We start from the raw sequence: 19364 nt of genomic DNA on the forward strand, positions 1-19364 counted from the left end.
TTTCAAGTGGGAAATCTTTTAATCTGAGGCGTGTAGAATGCATATGGTAGACCAAGAGGATCAAAAAATTCTATATTCTTCGCTGTTTGATACGGATCCAAGTTAAAAACATCGATTCTTTGATTTGTGTTCACGATGAAAGTCTAACAGAACACTAGCGTTGGGGGTAACTACCCAATAGGTTTCAAATTGATTTAGTGAGATCAACGCTATACTCTCCGTCCATAGTTTGGCAAAGGTACACTCTAAACGTACAGTGCCCTTTCAGACAATACTCATATCTTGAGTACCAGACTAAACATTCCCTGAAAACCTTAATACCCTTAGCCTCAATAGAAATAGTATTCGTAGCAATTATAATAGTAGGTTTCACATAGTTTCTTTTCGTTACTTCAACATCCACCTCTATATGTCCTGAAATTATCAACTTAATACTCTAATTTGTTCCTGAGATATTGGTGATACTTCCTTTTGGCAAAGCACATGCAAATAGTGTGTTTTGATTCAGTTCAACATCCTTCTCAGCATTTTCAGAAAATATCACCTGAATATAACTGAATATAAACTTAGCATCCAGGAAATGTTTCGAAAATTGTAATAAAAGAACGCGTCATATTAGTTCTCTTCTTGATTAGTAATCAAAGGGAGGACAATGAAAAAAAAAGAATACAAGTAATGAATTAATCAAATTGCATATCTAATTCCAAGTATGCCTCTGTTTCACAATAGCTTCAAGAAAGGTAAAACCGCCTTGTTCGGAAGTAATTAGGCAGCGATAGTATCCAGACAAACCTGGTCGGTAATTATTGCAGATATTAAGCAAACCATCACATCCTGTCAAAAAGTAACTATTCGATCAAAAGTATTTAACTTTTCAAAAAAAAACATTAAGGTTGGAAGGTATGAAAGCCGAAAATTAGCTATGCAGAAGAGATTTACTGTGCAAAATGGGGCGGTTATCTTTTGATGAATACAAACGGATTTAGAAGGCGGTCCTTAACATGACTCTGCAAAATTTGAATAGCAGGGTTTCAAGCTCTTACCTGATTTTAAAAGACGAAATCGCAAAAAAGGTAAAAAGCGGACAGATATGTAGAATTTTGTCCAAATGAGATTGGGAGGGAATGCCCACTCTTGTTATGGCACCCATAGTATCCACACAATGCAATCTTTTGTCGTCCATCACTTTTGACGCTTAAAAGGGATCTAGAACTTTCAATTTTCAACCAAATGAGCCTCTTCTAAACTTAAACAACCATCCATTCCACAAAAACCTTGAATACCCCCTGGGCATAATTTACAACCCTTGCCCCTAATTTCTGGGGTCTGTTTCAACCCCAAAATTCTTGTTATATGATATTTAGACTATTCTGAATAGAATGGCTATCTCAAAATTTCTATTAGATGCATTTCGGGACAATACAACGTGTATGGAGGAGGGGGTAGCTGCACTCCGATCACTTTGACTCTAAAAAGAGCACTAGAGCGTCTGATTACCAATCCAACCAGCCCCCTCCGTTTATATGACCACTCTTTCTATAAAAACCTTACATTCCTCCAGGGCATAACTTACAACCCTTGCCCTACTAACTCCCGTAATCAGTAAACTTTCATATACAGCCTAAGATTTGCTATTTCAAGGGGGTCTGGTGTGTAATTGTGACAGCACAGATAAGAAAGGCATTGATTTTTCTTTTTGAATTTTTTCAAGAGGTTCTTCTATTTACAACAAGCAATATTTGAAAGAATTGTAATTTTACTTGTAATTTTGTAATTTTAATTTTACTATACAATTTAGCACGCTAAAATAACCTCTGAACTTGTGAAAATATTTATTAAATGTTGAAAATATACAGTCTTGGCATGGTCAACACCAAGGCACAGTCTTGGGGCCTACCCAAGTAGGCCTGTATGTATATGATCCGAAACTTACAGGTTGAGCATACACAGCAGAGAATATCCCGTCAACCCAGCCAGACCTCTATGCATTTACGCGATAAACTAACACCTAGAAGCTGGAATCTAGTGCATACAAATGCAAGACCATTCATCTTGGGAAGAAAAGCCCTTGCACCAAGTACCATATGGAGTGTAGGGGTGAATACTGCAAAGATACCTCCCACAGCTGTACCAAAAGAGAACTTGATGTAGTAGATGACAATGAGCTGAATTTCAATCATCATATATAAGCAGCTGTTGCCAAGGCCAAGGCCTGGTGGTAGTTACCCCCGAACAATTTGCAGAAAAAAAATATTATATAGCCCATGCCCCTTGACTATCTGAATATAGACCCCTCTTGCCCCTCCCCCAAATGGAAATTCTGGAGCTACGCCCCTGCCTATAGGCTGACAACAATAGCATTGTCAGTGGACAAGGAATGGTTCAACAAAATATGGTGCACCATTTGGGGCCCCACAGACAAGTCAGCTCACTAGCATCACTAAAACTGGCAGATACAGGCTTCCTCTATAGCTAGCAAGTCTAATTTAAGGTAATATAAGATTTAGAACTTCTTAAGTTTACCAGATCTGACTATAATAAATCCATTCAAGGGGAGTATAAGACTGTGAACTATCAACTTAGCATTAGATTTGAAATCAAAGTGTTTTATCTTAGCTCTATAAGCTAAAAAAGGGACAATGTGTCACTTAGGGCCCTTTTAAGGGCTCAAAATTAAACTTATGATTGTAGCAATTAGTATATCTGGAATGAACACAGAAGGGTGCATTGAGTGGTATGTTCATCTTATTGCTAGAAAATGGGCTAGAAGACAAAATGTTTGAGCTTACAAAGAGATCAAATGATACAATTCATTTGTTATTGCAGTGATTGATAAACATATAGTGGTTGGCTACTTCTGAAGAAAACATTCTAAACAAATAAAAGTAGTGCCCTTGTATTCTTTATTCTATGATATTTTCAAATATTAATTAAAGAAAACTTTTTCCACAAAATAAGTTTTTCAAAAAAAAGTAAAGAACTCCATTAAACCAAAAATTAACAGAAATAGAATCAACTAATCTACCAAGCATACAACTACCACATATCAGTATCAATAAATAAATGAGACCCAAAACGAACAGAAAGTAAAATAAATAACAGTCAAACTCAAAACGAGCAGAAATTAATACGAGTAGGGTTCAAAACCCGTATGCTTTCTAAAAGCAAGAATATAATTTGTACTTTACGGAAAAAAATTCAAATGAATGTGCATTGTCAGTTTAATATACATATGCTGATATTTATTCCTTAAAATTTTAATTAATTTTTGATTTCTTAAAATTATAAAAGTGAAAACATTAGAAAGAATTTTTAAATGGTGGGGTGATTCTCCCTCCAATTTCTTTTGATGATTAAAAATGGCAATAGACCTCTCCGTTTTCAACCAAATGAGCCCTTTTTGAAGTTTTTACGACAACCCTTTCTATAAAAGCCTTATATGTCCCCAGGGTATAACTTACAATCTTAGCCCTGGGGGTTTTGGGGGTGTCATACTCAAACACATAATTTCCGGACCATTCAACTACGTTCAACAAAATGGACATATCAAAATGTTGATCAGAAGTGTTTGGGGAAATGATGCACGTCGGGGAGCCTTCACCCTCCGATCGCTTTTAACTATTAATAAAGGCACTAGCCCTCTCAATTCCAAATTGAATGAGCCCTTTTTGAAGTTTCTACGACAACACTTTCTATAAGAACCTTATATCCCCCCAGGGCATAACTTACAACCTTTGCCCTGAGGACTGTGAGCGGTTTGTCACCCACAAACACATAATTTCCGGACCTTTCAACTACGTTGAAGAAAATGGCTATCTCAAAATTTTGATTGAATTTGTTCGGGGAAATGATGGGCATGAGAGGGGGTTAGTTGCCCTCCAATCACTTCCGACTAATAACAAAGGCACTAGCGATTTCATTTTCCAATCGAATGAGCCCTTTTTGAAGTTTCTACGATAGTACTTTCTATAAAATCTTTACATGACCCCAGGGTAAAACTTACAACCCTTGCCCTGAGGGCTGTGGGGGAGTGTCATCCTCAAAGATATAATTTCCGGACCTTTCAACTACATTGAACAAAATGACTACCTCAAAATTTTGATTGGATGTGTTTAGGGAAATGGTGGGCGTGAGAGGGAGGTTAGTTGGCCTCTAATCACTTTCGACTATTGACAAGGGTACTAGCCCTTTCATTTTCCAATCACATGAGCCCTTTTTGAAGTTTCTACAACAACGCTTTATATAAGAACCTTATTTGCCTCCAGGGTAAAACTTACAACCCTTGCCCAGAGGGCTGTGGGGGGGGGGGGTTGTCATCCTCAAAGACCTAATTTCCAGAACTTGGAACTACGTTGAACAAAATGGTTATCTAAAAATTTTTATTGAATCTGTTTGGGGAATTGGTGGGCATGAGAGGGGGGTTAGTTGCCCTCCAATCACTTCCGACTATTAAGAACGGCACTATCCCTTTCAATTTCCAATCGAATGCCAACAATGTTGGCACAATACATTGTGCCAACATTGTTGGCACAATGTATTACTTATTATAGATAATAAATTTTCTAGTGCATGTAAATGTAATGCATACCTTTACATGCATTCCATAAGAACCTTACATGTCCCCAGGTCATAACTTAAGGCCTTTACCCCAGGGCTCTGGGGGGGGGGTTGCACCCATGGGCGTAGGGAAGGGGGGGGGGGAGGAGGGCAGCTGTCCCCCCGAAGAACTTCAAATTTACGATAGATATTAGCGAGAACTTTTCGTATGTTGGAATTTTTTGTTGGATGTTACCTGGTAGATGGTTAAATAAGCTGGAAATAAACAGAAATTTCCAAATATTGTTTGCGATACCAACATTTACGTTTTGATCTTCAATATTGATTTTCGGTCCAATATATAGATAGGAGACTGGCCCACGATCGGCTGATTTTGACTTGTTTAATTCTCCATGGATTGATTCAAGCGATAAGACGTTGCTGAGCATGCCAAAGCAAAAATAACTCATTCAATACCATCCTTGAAAAAGACAATAAGAAATACTCCGCCATTTTTCCACATGGATGCCTCTCTATCCAAGTGGTCAAGAGTGCCAAACCTGGGCCACCCCAGCACTGGTTTGGTCGTCTCTGGCTTACGTTTGGCCACCGGACAAAAGAAAAAGAAAAGTGACCAGGGGAACATTAAAGCTTGTTTTTCGGCTATAAAGCTAAGAAAGAATATGGTCAGCATAAAAAACTACAAAATGAATTTCATTAAGGTTTAAAAAAACTAAAGAGCATTAATTTCAAATTATACACTGACTGATCAACACCAAAAGTAAGCCGATCCGCTAATCTTGGTGTTCTACCTTTCAGTGGTGGCAGTTTTATTTCAACTTCTGTCTTTAAGACACTATCCATCTTGTCAGTTAGCGCAAAGTCTCTTGCTCTAGTCTCCTCCAAAAGTGGACCTTAAGTTCTTCAGTTGCTACTGCGCAATATTATAATAATAATATTGTGAACAGAATTCCCTTTCTTGCTCTTCAGCTCAATCAGAATGTAATCACCAGCCTTGACTTTCTCAGTGTCAAATTAGAAGTTGCTGGTAGGGGGCTTTTCTTCAATGTCTATGCTGGGGTCTGAAGAGTTGTTGTATACAGGATCATTGATGTCAGAATCGTCACTCTAACTGTAACTCTTGTTGCAAGAGACACGCTTTTGATTTTTAGTCTTTTCACTTGTCTGACTTTCTTCCGTTCCAGGATTAGGGCTTTTTGGCAGATACAGCTTTTATCCTAGCAGTAATGCATTCTTTCATGGGGGTGTCAGTGAGCACTTCTGACTTTTTCATATTTTTTTCCTGTTGATTTTTTGGGTTTGATTGATAAAATGCTGCAAGTAAAGCAAAGAATGAGAGGCAGTCATCCAGCCAGAAGTATTTTCTGAGCTGATCGTAATGGTACCTGGTAAAGCTCCCCTGAGTAAAATTTCCGGACACTGTTTTTGCGGGGAAATAAGTAGAGGAAGGACTGTATTCCCAACACATTAAGACCAGCACAAATCGTGGTCAACTGACCTCTTTCTGCTGACGTGACCTTCCCTACTTACTTCTGGCCTTGCTGTGCAATGATTTTATCAGGCTTGTGGATTTTTTCAGACCTGATTCGTGAAGACTTCAGATGTCTTGTGGTCTGAACATGTGTTTATATAGGCCTCAATCCAGGTTGTTAAAGAAAGCTCCTAAACTGTGACAGTTGACAGCAGTTGTCCGTCATAGGCTTGTACTTATTGGCGTTCTTACTGATAGAGTTTTAAGGCAATCCATAAAACAACGGTACCAATCTTTACCTATAATTCCTCCACTGTCTCCACTGCCTTTGCAGTTCTGTTATCCGGTTTTTATGCTCTTAATAATGGCATAAGTGCATGCAAATTTACATGCTTCTAGGAGAATACAGTCAAAAGCATATCAGCTATCGTTTTCAAGTAAGTTTTAGTCTTTTTTCTTGTTCCTCTGTAAATATTTATCATGTGTTGTAACAGGGTGTAAAGAAATTCAGGTCCAGACTTTTTTGAGGGATATTCAGCTTCTCAACTTTTTTTTATGTAGTCTTGCAGCGTTCCTCTAGGGACACCCATGGTACTTCCAGAGAATCCGACTGACTTTTTGTCGACTAAGACAGAAAAAACTGCTATTTTCTTTTCTTTTGTATCTCAGCCACCTTTCTTTCTTTTCTCTTCTGTTTTACTTTTAAGAATTTTATCTTGAACGAAATTTAACAGGAAAAAATAGAACTTCAGTTCACCTACTGTTCTGAAAGGATTCAACAACGCCAGAAATAACACCGTTTTGGGTTTTAAGCTTGCCTTCAACCTTTAAATATGTTGGTTACACAGCTTTTACAAGCATGGCCACTTTTGGACACCTTGGTACGACATGCCGAATTTACCCTAGGTATTGTGGACGAACATGGGAGTTCATTATCCCACGGGATGAAAAAATACTAACAGCAAACTGGTGAAGATGGCACGTCTCGGAAGCTGCCAAAAACAGGCATATAATAAGAGAAAAGAGAACACAATGTGAGTTTACACCACGAGTTTTTTTAGTATTCGTAAGTAGGCATAGGCTTTCAGACAAAATTGAACAAAATCCCAGAGTTAATCACCATAAAAACTGATCCAATCTGATATTTTTGGTAAAAGTATTAATTAAAATCAGACATTTTAAAAACATACACTACCATCTTTCAGAGCGTTTATAATCCACCAGAAGCCCCATAGATTTTTATATTGAAACTGTTTGCTTTGGCTGAACGTGGGCCGGTCTCCCCTATACCAATTTTCATATTTAATTTTTCCCAACTGTAAACTTTTGAATTGAAGTCTTAGAACAAGAAGCTGTTATCTAACCGTAATGTGGTTTGTGTCAAATCGCTTTTAAGGTGTTTATGTTTTCTGGAAATTGAAAGTAGGATAGTGGGTCTGTTATGTTATACTGTTGCAGGAAAAGTAGAACATGGAAAATGTTAAAGGCCGAGTTTTAGTGAAATACAGAATTATTAGTTTCTAAAGAGCTATATTCAAAGGACCTCGGGAGGTATTAGTAAGATCCCTCCCCCCTCCATCACAGAAGCGGCTGCCCCCCACTACAAAAGATGCTGCCTACGCCCATGGTTGCACCCCCTCCCTAGATAAAAAAAAACAAAATTGATATCACGTAATTTCAATCAGTTTGGTGAAAACAGAGGTAGTTGGGGTGGGGGGGGAGTTGGTGGTTCTAGTTGACATCGATCACTATTGACTCTTAAAAGGGTACTAAAACTTCCAATTTCAACCAAATGAGCCAGCCACCTCTAAAGTTTATACAACCATCCCTTCCATAAGAACAATAAATTGCCCAGGGACATAACTTACAACCCTCGCCCTCAGGCTCTGGCGGTTTGTATCAACCCCAAAAGCCCTGTTATATGATCAATTGGACTATTTGGAATAAAAGGACTGTCTAAAAATTTCTATTGGATGTATCTCAGGAAAACATGACATGTTAGTGTATGTGTGGGGAGGGGGGGCTGTGCTCTGATCACTTTGAATTTTATAAAGAGCAATAGAACTTCTGATTACCAGTTCAATGAGTCCCCTCCAAAGCATATACAACCACCCTTTCTATAAGAACCTTATACGCACATGGAGCATAGTGTACAACCCTTGCCCTGAGAGCTGTAGGGGGTTGTCTTCCTCACAGACATAATTTCTGGACCCTTCAACTATGATGAACAAAACTGTTATCTCCAAATTTTGATGGAGGTGTTAAGGGAAAAGATGAGCATGGAGCGGGGGGGGGGGGGCTAGATACTATAAAATCAATTTGACTTTTAAAAAAAGCATTATACCTTCCAATTTCAAATCAAATGAGCCCCATCTGAAGTTTATACGACCGCCCAGTGCATAAAAACCTTATATGCCCCCAGGGCATAACTTACAATCCTATACCTGGGAAACTGGGGGTGGGGGTGTGTGTGTTAGCCCAAGAGGCATTGTTATATGTTCTTTAGACTATTTAGAGCAAAATCGTTATCTCACAATTTTAATCAGATTTGTTTGATAACGATGGGTAGCTGGGGGGAGGAGGGAGCTAGCTGCCTTCTATCACTCTTGACTCTTAAAAAGGAATTAGGACTTCCAGTTTTGAACTAAATGAGCCTCCTCTAAAGTCTATACAACCATACCTTCCATAAAAACTTTAAATGGACCCAGGGCATAATTTACAACCCTTGCCCTCAGGCTCTGGGGTTTTCTCAACCCTAAAAGCCTCGTTATATGATATTTGGACTATGTTGATAAAATGGCTATCTCAATTTATATTAGATATATTTTGGGACAATACCATGCGTGTGGGGGAGAGGGGGGATTGGCTGTCCTCCGATTGCTCTGACTCTTAAAAAGGGCACTAGAGCTTCTGATTACCAACCTAATGAGCCTTCTTCGAAGTTTATACGACCACGCTTTCTATAAAAACCTTATATCCCCCAGGGCACAACTTACAACCCTTGCCCTGAGGACTGGGGGATTGTCACCCTCAAAGACATAATTTTTTTACCTTTCAACCATGTTGAACAAAATGGATATCTCAAAATTTTGATTGGGGGTGTTTGGGGAAATGATGGGTGTAGGGGGTATGGGAGACATTTGAATCTGATCACTTTCAACTATTTAAAAGTGTACTAGTCCTCTCAATTTCCAATTGAATGACCCCTTTTTGAAGTTTCTATGACAGTGCTTTCTATAGAAACCTTATGCCCCGAGGCCATAACTTACAACCCTTGCCCGGAGGGCTGTGGGGGGGAGGAAGTTGTCACACTCAAAAACAAAATTAACAGACATTTCAACTACGTTGAACAAAATGGCTATATCAAATTTTGATCAGAAGTTTTTGGGGAAATGAGGGTCATGGGGGCCCTATGCCATCCAGTTACTTTCAATTGTTAAAAAGAGCACCAACCCTCTCGAGTTCCAATCAAATGAGCCCTTTTTGAAGTTTCTACAACAATACTTTCTATAAAAAACCTTAAATGCCCCCAGGGCATAGCTTACAACCCTTGCCCTAAGGGTTGTGGGTGGTTGTCATCTTCAAAGAAATAATTTCCAGACCTTTCAACTATGCTGAACAAAATGGCTATCTCAGAAATTTCGATCGGGTGTGTTTGGGGAAATGGTGGGTGTGGGAGGGGGGTTAGTTACCCTCCAATCATGTTTGAATATTAAAAAGGGCATTAGCCCTTTCAATTTTCAATTGAATGAGCCCTTTTCAAAGTTTCTGCAACAACTCCTTTGATACAAAGTGCCCTGGTCTAAACAAACCAAAAATTAAATAATACGTTGAGCCAACATTGTTCTTTACTTAGGCAGTCCTATTGCACTGCCTATGATTATTTGCTGAAAATGCATCCTCCTTTCCTGATGGTCCCATATACAGCAAAAAAAAGAAAAAAAATGAAATTCATACTGAATAAAGTAGCATACTAAATGTTTCTATTAATAAGATATCCTGTTTCCTTCTGTTGTTATCCAATTTTTAAAATCGTTTCAAATAATATTTTATCTATAATCTACTGTAATTTACTCAGCCAAAACTAAATATCATCCAGCTTCAATTAATAGATAAATATATTATTAGGGCTAGGCTATATCTGGGAACAACAGGGAAGTGGGGTGAACTGCCAGAAAAGAACCTGATTCTATTACTGACATAAAAAAATGGTGAGTACACTTCTCAATGTGTTTTTATGCTCTTTCTAAATCTGATAATCATTTCATATATAAATGCATCTCCCTCCATGATGGTCCTGTACATTCTTTTCTTAAAACTCTTTTGTGTGCTGATAATGATCTGCATAAAACATGTAATAGTCACCCGATTCTCTTCCTTCAGCTGGGAGTGCAATTTATGGTTGAGGGGAAATAATCTAATTCTTTCCATGTTTTTCCCAGATTGCTCTAGGTACCCATTTGGAGCTGGATTGACTCTGACAGAACCTATGGAGTCACACTACTGGCCCCCATTCTAAACCACATAATCAGCAAGACTAGGGCTCAAACCCCAGGCCTTAGAGATAAAGAATTGCAAGTCCAGCACAATGACTACTTGGCTAGCACAGTCCTATACTAGGACATGATGGTCCTGTATATAGCCCTAATAAATACAGTTGTCTATTGTTTTGTGTCTGTTAATGTTTTTTTTTTTTGAAGGGGTTCTTCACCTTATGGTTATCAATTTATGGTTGAGAGAAATAATCTAATTCTTTCCATGTTTTTCCCAGATTGCTCTAGGTACCCATTTGGAGCTGGATTGACTCTGACAGAACCTATGGAGTCACATTACTGGCCCCCATTCTAAACCACATAATCAGCAAGACTAGGGCTCAAACCCCAGGCCTTAGAGATAAAGAATTGCAAGTCCAGCACAATGACTACTTGGCTAGCACAGTCCTATACTAGGACATGATGGTCCTGTATATAGCCCTAATAAATACAGTTGTCTATTGTTTTGTGTCTGTTAATGTTTTTTTTTTTGAAGGGGTTCTTTTACCTGTTAAAACCATTAGACCTATATCTGATTGTACGAGATTTTCATGTCTGTTGGATACCGAATAATATTTTAAAATGCTTTTTGAACATGTATAACAATGGAAGTAATGAAGTAAATATGGCTTTGTGATTGATAGAAACATGCTGTGTAGCCTATTATAATGTAAGAATTTTATTGTTTAAGTGTTTGTTTTTAGTTTTGTCTAAACCTTTGAGTTTGTCTAACAGAGCTCAAAAAATGCTATGGGAGAGTATGGAATCAAATGGGAAAATAAAACTCTCCTAGACTTTGATTACACTGATGATTTGAGTGATTAATTAAAAAAACTTTTTCCACAAAATAAGTTTTTCAAAGAAAAGTAAAGAACTCCATTAAACCAAAAATGAGCAAAAATAAAATTAAATAATCTACCAAGCATGAAACTGCCACAAATCAGCATCAATAAATAAATGAAACCCAAAACGAACAGAAATTACAATAAATAATCGAGTCAAACTCAAAAGGAGCAGAAACTAACATGAGTTGAGCTCAAACCCCCTATGCCTTCCCAAGGCCAGAACATAATTTGCACTTTACTGAAAAAAATTAAATGTTTTTACTTTTATAACTTTAATAAATCAAATAATATTAACATTTTGATTACTAAAGATCATTATATGTATATTAAACTGACAATGCACATTCATTTGTATTTTTTCAGTAAACTGCATATTATGTTCTGGACTTGGGAAGGCATAGGGGTTTTCAGCCCAACTCATGTTAATTTCTGCTTGTTTTGAGTTTGACTTGGTTATTTGTTGTAATTTCTGTTTGTTTTGGTTTCATTTATTTATTGATGCTGATTTGTGGTAGTTTCACGCTTGGTAGATTATTTGATTTTATTTTTGCTCATTTTTGGTTTCAATGGAGTTCTTTACTTTTCTTTGAAAAACTTATTTTGTGGAAAAAGTGTTTTTAATTAATTTCTGTTCGTTTTATATTGACATAGTCTTTTCAGGGAAAAATTAAATAATACTTTAAATCTTTTCGTTTTTCTTAAGACTTTATAGTTTGGCCTGCTATTTGTATGCAGGAGAAAATCTTCAGCAATTTTTAACAAATTACACCCTTTTAAAAATTTGGACACAAATAGTAGTGTTTAATTTAGTTCCATACCTCCTCTAGTTGATCTGAAATAGAAAACTTGATACCATTTGCAAAAAAAAATCTATTTAGTTTCTTTGATAGCTTGGATTCAATTACACTATTCTGATTTGGTTAAATTTTAATAGCAGAAGTAGCCCCGAAAGTTTGAACATAATACCCTCAGTTGTTCTTGGTATACTGCTGAGATGCCTTATTGGGAATTAGCTTTAACACTGTGCTTTTTGATTTAATCTTAAGGCAAAATTTAGTTTTTTTAAACGTAATGGGCAAATGGGAGGGGGGGCGTGGGATTAGTTGCCCTCTAATCACTTTTGACTATTAAAAAGAGCATCAGCCCTTTCTATTTTCAATTGAATGAGCCCTTTTCGAAGATCCTATGACAACTCCTTTGATATGAAGTGCCCTGGTCTAAACAACAACAAAAAAATAAATAATACGTTGTACCCACATCTATCTTTATTATAAAATGTCAAGGCTTCCAATCACTTTTAACAAGTCAAACGGATACCACCGCATTCGGTATTCAGTCGAATGAGCCCTTTTTTGAGTTTCTAAGACAACGTTTTCTATAAACATCGTGTAAGCCCCATAGGTATAAATGACAACCCTTGCCCTGACGGCTGTGACAGGGGTTGTCACCTCAAAGACCTAATTTCCAGAAATTTTAACTACATTAAACAAAATTACTATCTCAAAATTTTGATTGGATGTGTTTGGGGAAATGTTGGGCAGGAGAGGGGCATTAGTTGCTCTCCAATCACTTTCAACTATAAAAAAAGGCACTATCCCTTTCCATTTCCAATCAAGTGAGCCCTTTTGAAGTTTCTACAACAACGCTTTCAATGAAACCTTATATGCCCCCAGGGCATAACTTACAAGCCTTGCCCTGCGGGCGGGGGGGGGGGTGTCATCCTGAAAGACCTAATTTCCAGAATTTTCAACTATGTTGAACAAAATGGCTATCTGGAAATTTTGATAGGATATGTTTGGGGGAATGGTGGGCATGAGCAGGGGGTTAGTTACTCTCGAATCACCTTTGACTATTAAAAGGGGCACTAGCCCTCTCAATTACCAATTGAATGAGCCCCTTTTGAAGTTTTTATGACAACACTATCTATAAAAACTTACAACCTTTGCCCTGGGGGCTCTGGGGGGTTTGTCATCCTCAAATACATAATTTCCGGAACCTTAAACTATGTTGAACAAAAACGTTATCTCTAAACTTTGATTGAATGTGTTTGGGGAAATGGTGGGCATGAGAGGGGGGTTAATTACTCCCCATTCACCTTCAACTATTAAAAGGGCACTAGCCCTTTCAATTTCCAATCAAATGAGCACTTTTTGAAATTTCTACAACAACTTTCTATATAAACCTTATATGCCCCCAGGGCATAACTTATAACCCTTGCACTGAGGGCTCTGAGGGGGTTGTCATCTTAAAAGACCTAATTTCCAGAACTTTCAACTATGTTGAACAAAATGGATATCTCAAAATTTTGATTGGATGTGTTTGGGGAAACAGTGGGCATAAGCAGGGGTTAGTTGCCCTTCAATCACTTTCAACTATTAAAAAGGGCACTAGCCCTTTCAATTTCTAATTGAATGAGCCCTTTTTGAAGTATCTACAACATTGCTTTCTATAAATACCATATATGGCACCAGGACACAATTTACCCCACGTGCCCTGTGGGCTGTAGGGGGGGGGGGTGTCATCCTTAAAGACTTAATTTCCAAAACTTTCAACTATGTTAAATAAAATGGCTATCTAAAAATTTTGATTGGATGTGTTTGGGGAAAAGGTGAATGTGAGAGGGGGGTGAGTTGCCCTCAAATCACTTTGGATTATTAAAAAGTTTCTACAACAACTCCTTCAATACAAAGTGGAAAAAGAAAAAAATATCCCTGGTATGGAAGAAGAAAACAAAAAATAAATAATACATTGTGCCAACATTGTTCTTTACTCGGGCAGCGCAATTGTGATGCCTATGAGCTAGACAAAAATGTTAGAAAAATGAATGATTTCCTTGAAGGTTTTGAGATCTTAGGACAGAAGAATAGGTTTGAAGATTAATGACAAGAAGACTAAGTCCTTTATACTAGGGATACATAAAGATGAAGAGGTGATATTGGGTACTGAGAATATTGACAAGTGTGTGATATTAGTAATAAAGGTGGAGTCAGTGAAGATACTAACAGTAGAATTACAATGCCCATGGTGTTTTTTCATTGTTGAAAAAGGTTTGGAAGAAAAGGAAGATAATTCTGCAAATCAAGGTTAGAATATTAGAAGCTACAGTGATCAAGCATGGTTCTGAAACATGGTTGCTCCAAAAGATGAAGCAGGATTCATTAAATGTTTTCTGGAGGAATTGTCTATGGATATTTGTGGGTACCTATCTTACTGATTGTATGTCAAGCTGTAAGCAGTATGAAAATTGTGTCTTCATCTCATTTTCTAGGGCTATGACAAAAAAAAAAAGGTTGAGATGGATAGGACATATTCTGCAGATGAAAGTTGTCAGATTAACAATGACTGTCCTATTTGGCTAGCTGTCTATGTCCAAACAAAAAGCATGTCAACCCCAAATGAGGATGGAGGATGTCATAAGTAAGGACTTAATAGAAATTTAAATTTAAAGAGGGATGCTTTGAATAGATTAGGATAGAGGTGGAACCTTGTAGCTAATGGTCTTAGGCAGTTTGGTACTTTAGTGAGTTGTTAGTAGTAGTATATCCTAGGGCTATATAAGGAACAATCAGGGAGGGGGATAAAACAGGTAGAAAATTTTGAATAATTAAGAAAAAATGCACTGAGTGGGCCTAGTGTGTTTCCCTTATTCCTATATCATAATTGAATCATGTATAGCCTATATTTGCTGAAAAGTGGCATAAAATAAGAAATATTAGGGTAAAAAACCATTACTCAATTGACCAAATTATGTTAAACTAAAATCCTCACATCTTGTTACCAACAAGGAAAGTGGCATAAAATAAGAAAAATTAGGGTAAAAAACCAGTATTCAATTGAGCAAAATTATGTTAAACTAAAATCACCACATCTTGTTACCAACAAGGAATTGAGAAGGATTGGATGTATTAATGAATAGCTAAAAATCTAAGCTATTCATCAATATTGTTCTTATTAAAACTATTTAAGATCAAACACTTTAAATTATTAGTTTATTGACTTATCTACTAGGACCTCTTTTTGGAGATATCAGTTATCCTTTCTAGTAGTATAGCCTATATTCTTTTAGTGTTCCAGCTGTATTCACATATTAACAGAGAGCAGATCTTCTTCTGATTCTAGAAATATAACTTTTACTGCTTGATATTTATTCTACAAATCACAAATATTAAATATAATTTTTCTTTTCAATTACTTTTCAAAACAGAGACCACATTTTCAATTTATGGTGACAAATCATTGGTGAAAATTTGACCAGGAAGGAAGGGTTATTGTTACTGCCCTCACATTGCATCATGCTGTAGCAAAAGGGGGTGGTCCAATAACCCATTGTTATTTTTCCAGAATGCCATAAGAAAAGTCATCTTTCCTAAAAAGAGGTCTTTACCCTAATCATCCAACTTTTATTTGAAGCAAGTACATCTGCTCCTTCTCTCTTCAGATGTTACTGAACTTCAGTTAAACTTAACAGCCTTTTTATTATAAAAGTGAAACTTTGTAAAATAAGACTTCTGATAAAATCAGGCACAAGAAAAGTGATTTGAGCCCCAATCCTGATTTATAAGGTTTTAAAGATCTAAAGTTTATTTTTTGATTTAGGAAATAGGTTATTCCTCAATATAGCTTATAATTCTACCAAAACAACAAGAATTACATTTTTGAAAAGTAAAGCCAATGAAAAGAGATTGAAAACATCATAAGGATACCAGGGTCAAAAAGCAACCTGATTCAACAAAAACCAGATTGAAAACTTAAATTAAGGATAATCTTTTTGTCAAAACTCAGACTGGTAATAGACCTATCATATATGCAATCTTCTAAGCCTTAGGGATCAGAGATTTAAGCCCTAAAGATCATTTCTGGTTCAAATCAATGTTATACTTGGATTCAAGGTGATGTTATGATTCTGAATGTATGTCTATTTCTTAGCCAGGCTATCTCATTAGTGAGTTGATCAGAAAATTTAGGCCTACTGAAAACTAAGTTTTCCAAAGACCCCTGTAAAAGCTTAGGCTAATTCCATTTCTCAAAATGTCCTTCATATAGCCTGATATAAAATTTTTACAAAAACCAGAACAGACCGTACCAGTTTTTATTCATCTTCAGGAAACTCTCATGTGAAGACTTTGTTGTTGTTGTTTGTTTGATGCACTCCTGGGCAGTGAACAAGGGAACACGTTTCATGAACATTAAATTTAAATTCTTATGCCAACTAATCACTAATTTAGGATAATGATTACATTTAGCCACATTTCAGCTAAGCCGGATTTGTTTAAGTTAGCGTTTCGAAGTTGACTGACAGGGGACACAATATTGACATTTTGCCCTTCAAAGTTTAATTTGTGCTTTTTTATGTCGGGTAAAAATATCCTATTTACAGTTGTTCTCTTATAATACTCAGAACTTTTGATACTGAATGTCAGTTGAACTACTTTTATTCAGTTAACTAATACCTTATTTTTTACGCTAAAGTTTGACTGTTTACTAAAATTGAAACACAGGGGCTGTTTAATTAGAATAGGAAGCTTTTTTAAAAGAGCTAACAGCTTTAGCGTAAAGAAAATGGTATTGAGGAGGGGGCGACCCTTCATATCCGGAATAAATCTGCCAAAATTATTATACACATAATATACAGCAATTTCTCCGCAATTATTTAATATACATATAAAACTTAAAACAAACAGCAACACATAATATACAGCATAATATACAGTAATTATTTAATATACATATAAAACTCAAAACGAACAGCAATTATTCCGTACATGAAAAGGGCTATCCCCTCCTCAACGCCTCACTCTTAACGCTGAAGTTTGGCTCTTTTTCACCACTTTGCTTTTTAATTAAATAAAAAAAAACAAGTTTTTTAAACTGAAAGTAAGGAGCGGCATTGTAGCTTAAAACGAACAGAAATTATTCCGTACATGAAAGGGGCTGTCCCCTCCTCAACGCCTCGCTCTTTATGCTAAAGTTTTTTATTGTTTTAAAAAATAGAGTTGTGAGAAAGAGTCTAACTTTGGCGTAAAGAGTGAGGCGTTGAGGAGGGGACAGCCCCTTTCATATACGGAATAATTTCTGTTCGTTTTAATTTTTAATGTCGCTCCTTACTTTCAGTTAAACAAACTTGTTTTTTTTGTTTTTTTTTAATTTTCGAGCGTTTTTAAATTAATGCAGGTTTTGATTTTGGCTCACCGTATATGAATAATTAGAACAAAATTTGCATATTAATTTTAATTTTATTTGGTTAAATGGCTTCCTCGAAAGCTGTTTAGTTTTATTTACGAACGTTTTTATTAGTAATAAATATACGTAACTTACGAATTAACTTACGTCACGAACTTTTATATTCATATTTTTTTAATAGTTATATTAGGGGGTTTGCCCTCTATTCAATACCTCGCTCTTTACGCTAAAGTTCGAATTTTGTTCCAATTCTTTAAAAATGACCCTTAATCGCCAAGGCCGTTAATTAGAATAAATAGGTCCTATGAAAGCATTAAAAAATCTTTGGCGGAAAGAACGAGGCATTGACTTGGGAGCGAACCCAGATCATATACGTAATAATTTCTGTTCGTTTTAAGTTCTGATGTTGCTCCTTACTTTCAGTGGAAAAAATTGTTTTTTTTTATCTTTAATTTCTGATCGTTATTTTAAATTGCTTGAAAATCCAGCGCCCGCTTCATAGCAATGCCCCTTCCCCAATGAAAAGTTCCTCCATGGAAAGATTCTCCCACATAACCCTCAACCCACCCCCATCCCCCACTACCAGAAAAAATCCCTCCTGAAAGCTTCTGTATACTTCTCAATAACCAATACTATATGTAAATATTGGGTAAAGTTCATAACTTTCAGCCCTTCCCCCGGGGACTGTGGTGGATTAAGTCACCCTAAAAGACATAGTTATTATATTTTCGACCATGTTGAACAACATGGCTACCTCAAAATTTTGATTGGGTGACTTTGGGAAAAAATGAGCGTGGGAGGGGTCCTAGTTGTCCTCCATTGTTTTTGGTAACTTAAAAAGGGCACTAGAACTTTTAATTTCTGTTTTAATGAGCCCTCCAGCAATATTCTAGGACCACTGGATCGATACGATCACCCCTGGAAAAAAACCTTTCTTCTGGCAAAAAAACAACATTCCACATTTTCGTAGACAGGAGCTTGAAACCTCTACAGTAGGGTTCTCTGCCTTCTCTGATACGCTGAATCTGATGGTGTGATTTTCATTGAGGTTCTATATCTTCTAGGGGGTGTTCCCTCTTTTTTCGAAAATAAGGTAAATTTTCTGAGGCACGTAACTTGTGATGGGTTACGTGCCTGAGAAAATTGCTTGAGAGGACTAACCTTGATGAAACTTATATATTTGAAATCAGCATAAAAATCTGATTCTTTTGATGTATCTATTGGTTTCAAATTTCCGTTTTTTAGAGTTTCGGCTACTATTGAGCCGGGGTAGCTCCTTGCTTACAGTTCGTTACCACAAACTGTTTGAAACAATAAAAAACTTTAGTGTTACCAGCGAGGCGCTGAGGAGGGGACAGCCCCTTTCATATACGGAATAATTGCTGTTCGTTATAAGTTTTAACGTCGGCTCCTTACTTTCAGTTAAAACAAACTTGTTTTTTTTTATTATTTAATTTCATAAAGACTATACTTCTTTCAGCATATGAAGAACCGTGCACATTGCAATTGTATTTGTCTGGTTTATATGCTAAGTAACACAAGAGACGAAAATTAACGAACAAGAGAGTAGTGAAGAATCATGGTATACAACGTTATATTTGGCAGGGATAGTCATTAGTGATAAATCACTAGGGGTGGCACAGTGATTGGGTGATTTTCGGGGATTCGGGGAACCAAATTTTTTTCAGAGTGACACATAGATTTTCGGAGAAATCCCCGAAATTTCGGGGATAGTGCAAGCCCTGCTTGATTTCTAGTCAGAAAAATCAAAACACTTAA

The 19364-nt window shown here is 36.7% G+C and overlaps 1 protein-coding gene across 1 annotated transcript in view; it reads right to left on the reverse strand.

The window, feature by feature from the left end:
• LOC148940764 (uncharacterized) overlaps positions 1–16580 on the reverse strand; it is a 30392-nt gene extending 13812 nt beyond the window's left edge. Inside the window, exon 1 of the mRNA XM_089104944.1 lies at positions 16489–16580. Within this exon, the coding sequence (XP_088961070.1) occupies positions 16489–16502 (14 nt within the window). The 5' untranslated portion in view covers positions 16503–16580. The remainder of the gene's footprint in view (positions 1–16488) is intronic.
• Positions 16581–19364: the final 2784 nt, after the last annotated feature.

This window comes from Artemia sp. Qi Xiang Cuo, chromosome 19 (assembly GCF_049724085.1).
Source record: "Artemia sp. Qi Xiang Cuo chromosome 19, ASM4972408v1, whole genome shotgun sequence".
In the NCBI taxonomy this organism is placed as follows: domain Eukaryota; kingdom Metazoa; phylum Arthropoda; class Branchiopoda; order Anostraca; family Artemiidae; genus Artemia; species Artemia sp. Qi Xiang Cuo.